At 34.7% G+C, this 14,749-nt stretch overlaps 1 protein-coding gene across 11 annotated transcripts in view; it reads right to left on the minus strand.

Moving 5' to 3' along the window:
* Positions 1 to 14,749, minus strand: part of ANLN (anillin, actin binding protein) — a 146,200-nt gene that overhangs the window by 91,833 nt on the left and 39,618 nt on the right. For 9 of the 11 annotated variants that reach the window (XR_013159173.1, XR_013159172.1, XM_077119773.1 and 6 more), the window contains 5 exons: positions 13,309 to 13,623; positions 7,372 to 7,757; positions 5,900 to 6,143; positions 3,416 to 3,606; positions 3,032 to 3,139 (listed from right to left, as the gene is read on the minus strand). Coding sequence is in view for 9 of the 11 variants with exons in the window: in XM_077119773.1 (XP_076975888.1) it covers positions 3,032 to 3,139; positions 3,416 to 3,606; positions 5,900 to 6,143; positions 7,372 to 7,757; positions 13,309 to 13,623 (1,244 nt within the window). In the remaining 2 variants the exon portion in view is untranslated. Of the gene's footprint in view, positions 1 to 3,031; positions 3,140 to 3,415; positions 3,607 to 5,899; positions 6,144 to 7,371; positions 7,758 to 13,308; positions 13,624 to 14,039; positions 14,145 to 14,749 lie in introns of all 11 variants that reach the window. The other 2 variants (XM_077119788.1, XM_077119750.1) reach the window with 2 other exon arrangements.

Consider the following 14,749-nt stretch of genomic DNA (forward strand, 5'->3'; position numbering starts at 1 on the left):
CTCGACCAAAAGGGGAAAGAGAGAAATGAGAAAAAATAAAGTGTCAGTGGCTGAGAGATTTCAGAGTCAAGAGGTTATCCTGGTGGTTATTCTTACGCATTATACAGATATCCCATTTTTAGCTCATGGTGTATTAGAGGGGCTAGAAGGAAGTACCTGAAACTGTACAGATGTGCTCCAGTAGCCATGCTTCTCAAAGATGATTGTATAAAGATATAGCTTTCACAATAGAACTGTGTGATTGTGAAAACCTTGTGTCTGATGCTCCTTTTATCTATGGTATGGACAGATGAGTGAAAAATATGGATATAAGAAATAAACAAATAATAGGGGGAACAAAGGTTAAAATAAATTGATTAGACTGAAATACTGTGGTCAATTAAAGAGACGGTAAGGGGTATGACATGCATGAGTTTTTTCTTTTTTTTTTTCTTTCTTTTGCTAGAGAGATGCAAATGTTCAAAAAAATGATCATGGTGATGAATACACAACTGTGTGATGATATTGTGAGCCACTGATTATAACCATGTCAAGAATGCTTGTATGTCAAGAATGTTTGTATGTTTCTTGTTTATAATAAAAAAGAAAAAAGATAACTGAGGCCTAGATTATAAGCTCTTATAGCAGTCACATTTAGCCCAGAGCCTAATTGTTATTTCTAGATTTTGAAAGGCTGTGCTATATATGTATAACCTGGTATTTCCTTCAAATGTTGGGTACCTGCGTGACACCTAGACTCAGAGAAGGAATATGGTAATTCTCAAGGTAAGCACTACCCCGTACAACAACTGTTAAAGTAACAGAAAAAGAGATCAGGCTTCAATTAAAGATAACAAGGAAGCCAATCACACTGGGACTAAGGTAAATCGGAATACTGGAGTAAGGAAGACATTGACTGTATTTTAGAACTTCACCTACACTGAGACCAGAGGAAAAAAGGTTTATTTTTTTCAGAACCTAAATTTTCTGTAGCACATAATCTAATTCAACCTGTCTGGATAGATCATTTAAACAACCCCAACACAGGAAGCCCAGAATAGGAATGAGAGTTTGTAATTCTAGATAGCTTAATGTAATGCCTGATACATCCCAGAGTGTGCTGAGCAGATAGTTAAAAAGTATTGGCAGGTAGGCAACAGTGGTTCAGTGGCAGAGTTCTCACCTGCCGTGCTGGAGACCTAGGTTCAACTCCTGGTGCCTGCCCATGCAAAAAAAAAAAGTATTGACAAAGTGCCTTGAGCAATGGAAGAAAGAATATGGAAGTATAAAACTTTACCACTGGGGAAATATCTGATACTGTCTAAAAACATTAGGGACCCCAAGTCAATAGGCCAAGCCCTTGTTCTTGAGGCTTGCTCTGGCAAAGCTTATTTATGTAGCGGAGAAGCTCAGCCTACTTATAGTTATGCCTAAGCATTACTTTCAGAGGACCTCTTTTGTTGTTCAGATGTGGCCTCTCTCTCTCTAAATCCAACTCTAAAAGTAAAACAATTACCCTCCTCCCTACATGGGATATGATATACAAGGATGAAAATCTCCCTGACAATGTGGGACATAACTCCCAGGGATGAGCCTGGTCCTGGTCCCATGGGATCAACATATGTTATGGACCAAAGGAGGAAAAGAAATGTAATAAAATATCAGAAACTAAGAGAGTTCAAATAGAATCAAGAGGTTATTCTGGAGGCTACTCTCATGCAAGCTTCAGCTAGATACTGCTAATTGCCATAGATTGCCAAATCCCCATCAATATCATTCCTGCTAACCCTAAAGAACACCTGGGGCTCTAACTGAGAAGGAAAACCTGAAATTGTGGAATGGTAACCCACAACAAAATTTGAAATCTCTTCTGTAACTACTTGTTAAAATGTACTTTGAAAATTATTGCTTTTTCTTTTTTTGTATAGATGTTGTATTTCACAATTAAAAATGTTAAAATACTAAAAATTTTAAAAAGCTATGGTAATGACTAAGGTAAAGGCAGGGAGGAAAGTAGAGAACGAGTCAGCTTGGTGACAGCTGTAGACACTTTTCACTGGATCTCTTGTGTGTGTGTTTATGTATGTATGCTAGGAGCAGGGAGGTGAGCAGACACTGGAAATAAGAGGAAAGATCCAAAGAAGAACTCCTGGAATGTTTCAGATGACTGGATATAAAGAACAGCCACAGACAGAGATAGAGACCACAGGGGAAGTTACAGTAAAGCAAACAGTGCTTTAGCCAACCAAGCCTCCAGTTCAGGAAAGAGATCTGCACAGCAGATCTGCACACCACTAGCATTTCTCATCTTGGCTAAATCTAGAGATATGGGGAGGAGAGAGATATTCCAGGGCAAGTGGAAGTAAAAATGGTTGAGGTCAAAACACTAGGAAACCTAAGTTTGTTAAGAGGCAGACAAGAGAATTAATTTAAACAAACAAATCAAGTAGGTTTTTCTCAAAGAATACCAGTTAAATTGATGGTTCAACTACTTTCTACATATCCACTATGAATGTAATTCTATTATTTAGCTTAACAACCATCCTAACCCATACTTTGTACACAGTAGGCAAATAACTATTTGCTAAATAAATAAAACATAATTTACAGTTACAAGTAGGGATCCTGTTGAAGGCTGATGAGTGAAATTTGACAGGAAATATTACACAGGTGAAGAGAAATGTGGGAGGTACTTGGTGACTGAAAGGAATACGGATAGTCTAAATGTATGGGATGTGGGAAGAGGTATCCAATCATCAATGAGCAAAGTGGATTCTGAGAAATATTTTAGAACTAGCATCTCAATTGAATGATGGGAATAATTCTTTAAAATTTGACTTTAAGAATGCCATAAATGAACACAGTCCATTGAAATGAACGTATCACAAGGGAAAAGCAGAAATGGTGCAAACAAAGGAGTTTATGTGCATGCAAAGAAGCATATCAATTGGAACAGAAACTGCATAAAGAATTATTTACAATACAGATCTACAAGTTAGATCTCACCACTATTTGATGCCAAACTGACTTCTGTTTTTCTTGTTTATTTTACCTTTTTGTTTTCTGGTTGTTTGCTTCTTGAGTTTTCGCCTTTTTCTGCACTCCATAAATTGCCCTTGTCAAATCGCCCACGGAGACATGCTAGTTCTTTTTCACGTTCCTAAACCCATCAAAAGCTGTGTTTTATACAAGAGCCAGTTGTATGTTTTAGAATATTATCCAAACACTACTAAAACAGTGCTTATCTTCAATTTTAAGGTAAAGTTCAAATACATGTAGAATAAAGGTCAATAATATTTCCAAATTGAAATAAGTGATACAGAGAATCAAGATGCTATTTTTCTCAATCAAAAAGACTGGTATCAAAATTCACATTTTGATTTTTAGGTTCTGTGTTGAAACCATGTAATGAATATGTTAATTGCAGTATGCATACCTGCTTGAGCTGTTGAGCTAAATGGGTAGTAGATGAAGATGTGTTTTGCTTGAACAATCTTTCCCGGATGGCCTTAGTATTTGGAGTGATAATGGGGGTTTTATGGGGTGTGCCACGAGCTGGACTTTCTTTGCTGCGTTCTTGACAATGCTCTCCAAAGCGTTCCAGGAAAGGCTTAATTCCTGCTCCTCCTACAGAAAATACACATACTTTTTTGGAGGTCATTCACACTCTTAATTATGATTTCTAAGAAGAAAATTCTGAAATCCAGCTCTAAATTCTAAGAAGAAAATTCTAAATTCTAAGAAGAAAATTCTGAAATACAGCCCTAAAATGCTTTGATTTGGGGAAATTTTAAAGATACTCATACTAGGAATATTCATTCAGAAAGTTAGCAGTATGAAAACCGCTCAAAAGCAAAAACATTTTGATACAATACTATCCCATTTAATGCCACAACCTAAAATTTAGAGATTTTTTTTTAAAGTTTAGAAAAGGTAGGGTGAGATGGCAATGGAGATTAGATAACCCTCAAATTGAATAAACAAAGTCCAAATGATCAGAAACTGACTGTATGTGAATTAATAAATCTACCCTAACTACCTAATATCCTGCCCATAACTTCAAGCTACATATTTCTACCACCCAATTTATTTTATCTGGTCTTTTATATTGCATTTCTTTTTAATTAGAGAATTTGTAGGTTTACAGAACAATGATGCAGAAGTAGAGTTCTCATATAGCACCTTACACAAATACACAGTTTTCCCTATTATTAACATTTTGCATTAGCGTGTTAGCTTGGTTACAACTGACAAAACAATATTACTATAATTATACTATTAACTATAATCCATAGTTTGCATTAGGGTTCATTGCTTGTGTTGTATAATTTGATTTTTTTAAATTTTTATTCTGGTGACATATACACAACCGGAAATTTCCTCTTTTAACTACATTCAAATATATAATAAAATTTGATAGCATAAATTTAGGAATTTAACTTCCTAATATCCAGGGATTTTTTTAAATTTTATTTCTCTCAAAAGAAAAATGAAGGATTATTCACTTTATATCAAAGAGAGATCTCGATTTACAAAATCTTGAAAAAATATTCATTTGAAATAGTATGACACACACATAAAGTAAGAAAAATGAAATTTATGTAACCTCCCTCATTAAGATGCTGTGGTTGTATAATGTAAAAAGAGCTCTTTTTTCTGTAAAAATTCAGATGATAAATATTTGGGCTTTGTAGATCATACAAACTATGTTGCAACTACACAACCCTGTGTTATAGGTTAAAAGTGACCACAGACAATACATAAATAAATGGACATGGCTGTGGGCCAAAAGAAAAACCTTCATTTATAAAAACAGGCAAAGGGCAAGATTTGATCCTTGGGCATAATTTGAAGATGTTACTTGTCATTTATTACCACTTCATCTCGCATGCCAAACTAAAGGTTGTTAAGAATACAAAGAAGAATTTAAACTAAGTATCTCTGAGGACCTGTCAGTGATCCTAGCCAAAAATAATAAAAAAGAATGATTCTTATGTATGTCTTAAATGTTTAGAAAATTATAAGTAACTAGCCCTATTCCATGTGGAGATCTTGCTACTGTCTCCAGTTATCATGCTGGCTCATTTGGGAGCCGACTGCTGATTTCTACTCACTCCATATTGCCTTCCCCACTCCCATCTCTCTACTTCCTCTTTATGATAAACTATTGTTTCTGGAGAAATTGTAATTTCAAGAAGGTGAAACTTAGAATTTAAACAACATTTCCAAAAACAATTCTAAAGAAAAAAAATACAATTTAAAATAAACTCTATTACCATATGTTTGAACTATATTTTTTAGTCTTGTGTTTCTCAACCAATAGTAAGTGAGGATGCGTCAAAAGATAAAAATTATCACAAGATAAATATAGTATATCCTGAAGCAATCTATTATGGTAAAATATTTTGAACTTTCATATGTATACACAAACACACACACACACATACATTTATACAAACAATATACACATATATAAATATAACTGGAAGTGGAGTCATTTGTGCATGCATTCACTAATCTTTGCTATGAGGGATGTCCTTATAGTGAAGTTTGAGATGCACTGCTCTGCATACCAGTTACAAGAACGCTTCTCCATTATGTCCCTAAAATGTGATTTCCAGTTGTATATGCTTTGTCTGTATCAAAGAGGATAGAGAAAAGTATCTAGCATGGTCATCCTAGAAAAAGCATGTTAAAATGTAACAGGTTAAATGCTTGGACCAATAAATGGGCTAGTCTATACTGATGAATGTTCATTCAGTACAGTAAAGCTGAAACTGAAGAAGTTTCATTGGGAACATTTGTGCATTTGCCCTGGCAAACCAACATTGTACCATTCACAACTGGATATTTAAAAGGCTGAGAATAGATATTCTAAAAACAGTCAACAGAATATTTAGACTTTTTAAAAATACATAACCTGCTATTGTAGATTTGTCTTTAGATTGAGATTGTAGATAAACTTCTCCACTTAGTCCTTCCTTGGATTGAACAAAGCTGACTTCACAATTGGTTTGGGACAAAGCTGACTTCACAACTGGTTTCAATGCTTCTGTTTTCAGAGGACTAGCAGGATTTTTTGGAAGAGGCTCAGAATCTTGTACCTCACATTTTTTAGTATTGGTGATAGATGTAGTAGATTTCACTGGAGAGGAAGTAGCTTTCTAAAATATGATAATAATTATGGTAAACAACATTTACAATATCTTCAGGTATTCCTATAGCAAAATAATCAAATTCAACTTACTCTGTAGACTTATGCTGATTTAGAAAAAAATTCTCTCTAACAGAGGTCATCAAACAAATTTGAAAGGTTTGGAAAAATATCAACTTAGAAAATGCTACTATTTCAGTTAGAATATGTGGCTTAGTAGGTATAATATATTGATGGGTAATTTAGTATGAGGGGCAAGTTCATCCCTGATTTTAAAAATGATTATTTTCTTATTATTCCACTTTATTAAATTCTTAACTGAATTCAAGTCAGTATCAATTTGTCAAAATAGTATCATGTACTTGATGGCTAATAATAATAAATTATTAAACACTAACTATGTTTCAGGCACTATCCTGAGTAACTTATGCACTTAATTCATTTAGCCTTCCCATGTTATAGATGGTAAAAATAGGACTTTGCAAGACTAAGTTCCTTGTCCATAGTCATACTTTTTCCAAGTATGTAACAGAGCTGGGACCTGAACACAGGTCTGCTGAAACCCAAAGCCTAGCTCTGCACTCTCTAAAAAACAATGCTCAGGACCACAATATTCTTTCTCTCTCTCTCTCTTTTTTTTTTCGCTTCCGTCCCTTACTGTTCTCTCTTTTTTAATAAGAAGATTGTTTTTAAAACTGTTCAGGTAATACATGTATTACAAACACTTTAAAAGGATATACAATGAAAAGTGCTCTACCTATGCTTGACAATTTATCTAGTAACTATAGCTACTAGATTACAAAATGGCTTTAATTGATACATATGTATACAATCAATGGTTCACAATATTATCATATAGCTGAGCATTTGTCATCACAATCAATACTTTTTCTTTTTGATTGTTATATTTCTTTTAAGGAATTCAATATATTTATACACCCACATAAAGCATTCTAATGAAGCAATTAATTTTCAGTGTTCTCCCTGATGTCCATTATTCTATTATTATATACTTTTGACTTGCATTAAATTAGTGTAATTCTAAATCTCAGCTGCTAATTTATCTTGGAATAGGGTATCAAGTTAAGATTTTTACTTTTCGTAGAACCAATATACTAAAAATAATCATATAGACATGTTATGTATTATAAAATATATTTCTGTACGTACGCATATAAATACATTACCATTGATTAAAAAAAAAAAGCTTTCTAAAGATCGAAATTTCATTTACTTACCACAGAGTTGGAAATTGAGGAATTAATCGCAGATGCATCTGCAAGACTGGAGGATGGGGCTTTATTCAAGGAGGCATCACCATCCCTGTGGGAACAGCATGTAGCTTCCTGCTTAACACTGCTGCTATTGATCCTAGCAGATGCTCCACTTGCAGAGGAAAATTTGGATAAACAAGTGGTACCAGGCTGTTCTTGTACACTGTTTTGCTTTGCAGATGAGTAATTTACATCATCTTCCCAAGAGCAAATTGCTGCAGCAAGGTTGGCCAGACGGCCTCTTCTCCCAACGGGTATTGCTGAAGCATCCGAAGGGGATGGTTTGGGAGGGGAGTGAACCTTTTCCTCTGATGGCATTGGTGAAAAGAGTGAGCTTTCAGGCATATCATCTGAAAATGTTTTCAGAAAAAGAGTTAAAAGCCCTGTTCAAGAGTTATTATACTTAGGGATAATACCAGGATCACTCCAAAGGGTTCCAAAATAAGGTTATAATTTAAGCACTAGTACAAAGTTTTAATATGCATGAAAGCACTAAGACATATAAATTTGACAATATCTCTTCAAAGCAGATAAAACTTAATCCAAATCTAAAAAAATAAATACTTTATGACATCAATTTTTCCATGTTTTTGATGAATTATATTTAGGTTATCTTTCTGGAATTAATTAATGCTGTTATAACACTGCACAATTTTAGATTATGTATTCCACAGGAACATTTTGTTTTAAGAATGGATAACAGCAGTGCTGTACAATACAGATTTTCACAACATGGAAATGTTTTCTATCTGTTGTCCAATTTAGTAACCACTAGACACATGTGGCACTGAGGAACTGAATTTCATTTCATTTTCATTTAAATTCAAATAACCACATATGGCTTGGGGCTACTGCATTAAACAGCACAAAGCTAGACTAAATCAAACATTTTTCTGCAGTTACTTCATTTGGAGATAAATTCCTATACAACAATATTTAATTTATGAAGGGTCTACTTGTGTATGCATAATGAGTATATACAAAATTAAAAGTTCACAGCACATTCTATTCTACAAATTCAGTCAAAGGAAAAAGTACGCCTCTTTCTGTCCAAGGCTTATTATACCTCTGCCTGAATTTTTTAATTTATTCCCTCCAAAACCTTTTCAGGGATCTTGCTCTAGATAACTCCTCTCACTCTCTCCAAGCTTCTTTTACTCTGCACATAAATACGCTCAAGTCCCTCTCATCTTTAAATCAAAGATTCTCCCATCAACATATATCCACTAAAGCTGCTACCTTTCTTTCTCTACACAATATTTACTTACCACTCAATCCACTGCAATCAACCTTCTGCCTACATCATCACCCTGCGTAGGCTTTACTATAGCAACTGTGTGCCAGTACATTCTCTCCAGGCCTTGTTTTCTTGACCTCTCTAAAACATATCACTCCCTTTGCATTTGTGACATCATTCTCTCCTAGTTCTTCTGCTTCCACATGGCCTATTCTTCGTGGTCTCCTTACAACTGTTAACTAAATAATCTCTATTTGACTATCAAACAAACACCCAAATACCACATCTGAAGTTGAAACCTTCCCAAACACATTCCTCCTCATCTTAGTGAATGACATCGCCAACTAACCCTGACATTCAGGCCAGAAATCTGGCCTCTTCCTCCCTTCCCCTTCATTCTCTGCCTAGTAGTCATCAACCCTATACTTTTTTTCTAAATCTTGCAAATCCAGCTTTTCCTCATCACTTCTACAAGCCTTCATCATTATACACCAAGATTATAATAACATTAGCCTTCAAACTAGCTAATGCACCTAATGTTTCTGGTTTTCCTACTTCTAATTTCTCCAATCCCTCCTCAATTCTGATGCCAGAGTGATCTTTCTAAAATACTGGCCTGGTTAAACTCTCCCAGTACTCTCCATCACTGGGTTAAATTCCAAACAATCTAGACCCTGCCACTTTCTTCAAATTTAGCTCTTGCTTTTCTCCCAAATATATACCATAATAATGACTCTTTATTTGCATACCATGTTCTTGTTACCTGAGACACACAAAAACACATATACACACACACAGTTGCTTCTACCTAGAACTTCTCTGCTGTCCAGCTTAATTGCTTCTACCTCTTCCAGAAAAACTTTCCTGACTGCCACCCTCCCCACAAAACCCTTTTGCATTCCTCCATCATTGTCCTTAAAATAAGTACTCTTCTCTAAGCAGAACACTTGTTTTCATGTTCTAGGAATGGTCTTAATAGACCTCTAGCTTTTCTAACTATTCTCTGTCAGGAAGAATGGCTTCAGATATATATTTTATTACAAGCCCTCAAATATTTAGCTGGTTTAAAGCCACAGCTCTGTGTAGTATTCCCAGAACCATTCATTATAAACACTTTATTCACAAGTTTCATTGCTTAAAATCAGACAGGCTATAATGCCTTAATGAGATTCATTTTCAGGCTAAGAAAGACATTTGTTAACATTTGCTTTCAAAATGTTCAAAATCACTGCTGCAATGTTTTATGTTCTAGAATGTTTAGGGCCTTGGATGCTCTTTTGATCATGTGTTAAATCAGGACCCTTTTTTTTCTTCAAGTAAAATTTTCAAATTGGATATGGGACATCCCACTACTCAGGTACATTTCTTGGTTAGTCACTTACGCTTTATAAAGAAACATAGTCAACTCCATCTGCTACTAAAATGAATAGGTATCAACTGACAGCATGGAATATCTGCACCCTGTTAGAGGTCTAAAAAGCTTCAGGTAAGTCACAGACGTTAAGAACAGGAACCCTATTTTAGAACCTCATCTACTCTTTGAGACCAAAGGAAGAAGGGTTTATTTTGTTCAGAACCTAAATTTTCTGTAACATAATCTAACTCAATCTGTTTGAACAGATCATTTAAACAATCCAAACACAGGGAGCCCAGAATAAAAACAAGGGTCTTTAATCCTGTATAGCTTAATGAAATGCCTGGGTAAATCCCAGAGTGTATTAAGCAGATAATCAAAAAATATTGGCAAAGTCCCTTGAGGGACTGCAGAAAAAATATGGAACTACTAAACTTTACCACTGGAGAAACCCCGGATACTGTGTCAACATTAGAGGCACCCAAATCAATAGGCCAAATCAATAAGCCCTTGATCTCGATGCTTGCTCTTGTGAAGCTTATGCATGTAGTGGAAAAGCTCAGCCAACCTATAGTTATGCCTAAGAGTTACTTCCAGAGGACCTCTTTTGTTTTGCTCTGATGTGGCCTCTCTCTCTCTAAACCCAACTCTGCCAGTAATCATTGCCCTCCTCCCGCCACGACGTGGGACATGACATCCAGGGATGAAAGTCACCCTGGTGGCGTGGGAGATGACTTCCAGGGTTGAGTCTGGCCCTGGCACCACGGGATCCACAATGCCATCCTGACCAAAAGAGGGAAAAGAAGTATAACAAATAAGGTATCAGTGGCTGACAGTTCACAAGGTTACTCTGGAGGTCACTCTTAAACAAGTTTCTGTTAGATATCGCTATCTATTCTAATTTGCCAAACCCCAACCAAAACCATTCCTACCAATCCTAAAGAACACCTAGGGCATTATAAAAGATTCTACAAAGGTTCCACACACTAGAATAACTTTCCAGATACCTATACCACCAGTGGATCCCTGGACCAAGTCCTGAAATGCAAAGGGGCCAGCCTCTTTAGAATATCAGCTTGTTTCATCTCCCTATCCCATATTATTGACAGTCTCTTCCAACATGAAAAAGTTAGAATGGGCATAGTCCAAATATCCCTAAAGAATGGGAGAAAGATCAAAAGTAATGGTGCAGTTGTACAGAGAAAGGAGGGTTTGACAAATGAATATGATTGCTGAATCATTATATTGATTTTTTTTAGTCTCAAGTATCTTAGAGCAACTAGAACAACCTAAAATTGTGGAATTGTAACCCATACAAACTCTGAAATCTGTTCTACAACTAAGTGTTGTGATGTGCTTTGAAGTTTATTGGTTTTTTCATATATATGTTATTTTTCACAAAAAAGAAAAAAAAATATTTCTTCTAGCCTCCAGTGTTTTGGAGCAGCTAGAAGAAAAAAATCTGAAATAGTGGAATGGTAACCCATAATAACTCTGAAATCTGTTCTGCAACTACTCGTTGAAGTGTACTTTGAAAACTATTGTTTTATCTTTATTTTCTTTGTATATATGTTATATTTAACAATAAAAAAAACATTTTTTAAGAAAAAAAGGAATAGGAGCCCTAGAATGAAACTACTGGGGGGGGGGGGGGTCTGAATTTTAGTTGTCTGAATGTGGACAGGTTTCTTAGCCTCTCTAAGCCTCAATTTTTGATTCTATAAAATGAAAATAATAGTAGTATATATCTCAAAGGATTGTAATAAGAATTAAATGTTTTACTATATTAGAACAAAGACTCTTAGAATGCCTGGCGCATTATACCCTAAGTATTTGCTCTTGATATTGTTAATGTCTTCACTGCCAGAAAGCATAATCTTAATATTGCCCAATATTCATCAAAAGTTCAGTTAAAAAAATTAATATTTATGGAAGACTGCCTGAAGAGCATGTAATCCATACATTTTTTCAGATAAGTGGTTCTCAATTCTGGATATGCATCAGAATTACCCCAGAGCTTTAAAAGAAATAAAGCAAAAACACACCCTTGAGCTCTACTGCATTCTTGAGATTCCGATGGTCTAAGTGATTCTGATACACAGCAGCCATCAGCTTAATAAACAGCTTATGAAAGGCTTCTTTGAGTAAGGCCCAGTCATCACAGAGCTGTCTACCTATACTGAACTGGCCACCGTAGAATGGCTTTTAATGACCTAAGTTTGGAACCAAACCATCTAAGCCTTATAGATTTACTAACACTCACAAACTCATCTTTGGGGACACAGAGAAGAAAGTTCTCTTTAGGTCTTAATGCCAAAAATGGTTCTGATTTTATGTTATAAACAGTCATCATGTAACTAATAATGTTTCACCTTTATCCACTGGCTGCTAAGAAGTTCAGAACTATCTCTAGCAAGTAAGTAGGACCTTAAGGCCAGTATTTAATGAACTAATTTTATCCTTAGCTTCTTTTTCTCCCCATATTTTTTCTTTACTCTGATTTTCTTATTTTTCTTATTTTGTAATATAGGGGATTAAAATTATTTTTATTGTGGTAACATATACACAACACAAAATTTCCAATTTTAAGCACTTCATGTGTACAACTCAGTGATACTAATTACATTCACAATATTGAACTATCACCACCACCATCTATTACTAAAACCTTGTCATCACCTTAAACAGAAACTCTGTACCCACTGGAAGTGTTTCATCTCAAAGCTTTTCTGTAATAAGGAAATTAGAAAAATAAAATTTATCATAGGACAAATAAAACTGTTGCATAATGACTGATTTTCTTCTCAGGATCCCCATCAGATTATGGGCTCAAGAAAGGCAAGAATCAGTTCACTTCATTTTCCCAGTAAATGTTTTTTGAAGTTTTCTCTCTCCCTACTGAACAGCACTGCATCCTTTAGACATTCAAGTTTTATTAGTTAACCCATGAAATAGGATTTTTTGAAGATAAAGCTGAGGATCATTACTGGTAACAATACCAAGAGTATATTTTGTTCTCTACTGTTCGTCATTGTAAGCATAAGGTAATTCACTCATAAGATAAGGCGTTTGGTGAACTAGTCTGAGAACCTCATCTATTTCAATGGGAACACAACCAGCTTGTAACTACTGACATACAAAGCAAATGTGTATCAGTAGTTTATCAGTCTATAGATAAATATTTATTGTATATCAGTCTATAGATAAAAATAATTTACATTTCATGTACTAATGATAAATAGAATTTTCAACATACTGATTTGAATCTTAATGAAACCAATTTTTGCTATAGCATCCATACAATTTATACCTGTCACATTGTTATTATCCCAATGACGCCGTTGATCTGCAAGTTTTTGCATGCGTGTTTTAACGGAGGAGGGTGCAGTTGCTTCTAGTCTTGAGTTCAGCCCTTTCTTCCCACCCAGCAGAGACCCGGACACAGCCATAGGATCATTGCCAGGAGCCAGTGCTGGTGGCTGTGCCTGAGGAGACACAGGATGTGGAGAACAAGATTTTGCAGATACTGAGTCAGCTGGTTGTTTATTTTCCAAGTTAGAAACTGCGACTTCAGTGTTGTCAGAACAGCGTTTTTTGGATGGTGATGGTTTTGTACCAGACTTCCCTAAATTAAAAAGATTTTAAAAAAAAGCCTCAAAATTCAGTAATTTCTAATAGCACGAAAAACTTGCTGTAGGTATTTAACAAATAAATCAAATATCATAATTATGTTTCTCTATTTCTTTAAGTGATTTTAGTGACAACAAGTATACAAAATCCCACTCTTTCAGTAACACAGAAATCTAATACAAGAGTTTTCTATTTAAAGCAAACACGTAATTTATGATTTTAAAAATGCCCAAAAGGCAAATTACATAACATTCCCAAGGTGTACACACAATATGTAATCATAAGACAAAAGGTAATAAAAATTGCATACATACATTGAATAAACCAATATTCTAAGAGATTTAAAAAATCATACAGCGCAATTACTTTATTTTTAAAGAAGAAAAATCAGGCCCAGAGAAAGTAAATTACCTGCCTAATGTCACAGCTGACCTAATGGTAGAAAACAGGTTTTCTGGTATTAAAACAATCTTTCATGGACAATAACTACTGAGCAAGTATAGAAGAACACCTAGCCTAAGAGAGAGGCAGGATATAAAAACTGTGATTGAATTATCTAGTCAACACCAAACAAATTCATCAGTAAAAATGATTAAGAACATTTCATATTCTAAGCTTCTGTGAACACTGATAAAATGATAAGTAAAAGTTTTTTAAACTTTTTTTAAAAAGGAGCTATCCAAATATAAAACATTGTATTTCTATCAGGAAGGAATTTCAATGTATCTCCTAGAAAATAAATATTAAAAACATTAAGAATGTAAATTTCCAGGTCACATCATTGGCTATCTAACCAAGTGCTCTTGTTCTAGCAGTGACAGAAAAAATATTAGCAGAAAGTAACGAATGACTTCATCAACATAAGTCCTGATTGAATACACATAAAAATTTTCTCATATTCCATAATTCATTCATGCATCTAACTTCTATGAACTTATGTAAACAACTTTTAGAACAGTTCATATTTTAACAATGCAGCACCAACCATAATTACAAAATTCTTTAAGTTTATAGTTCCTATAGAAAACAGTAAATACTTTCATTTAAGCATCATAATGTAGTTCCAACCTCTACTTTTCAAGTACACTGTACTCAATATTTGATTGTATAAACATGTGTCA

This window comes from Tamandua tetradactyla, chromosome 1 (assembly GCF_023851605.1).
Source record: "Tamandua tetradactyla isolate mTamTet1 chromosome 1, mTamTet1.pri, whole genome shotgun sequence".
Taxonomy (NCBI): Eukaryota; Metazoa; Chordata; class Mammalia; order Pilosa; family Myrmecophagidae; genus Tamandua; species Tamandua tetradactyla.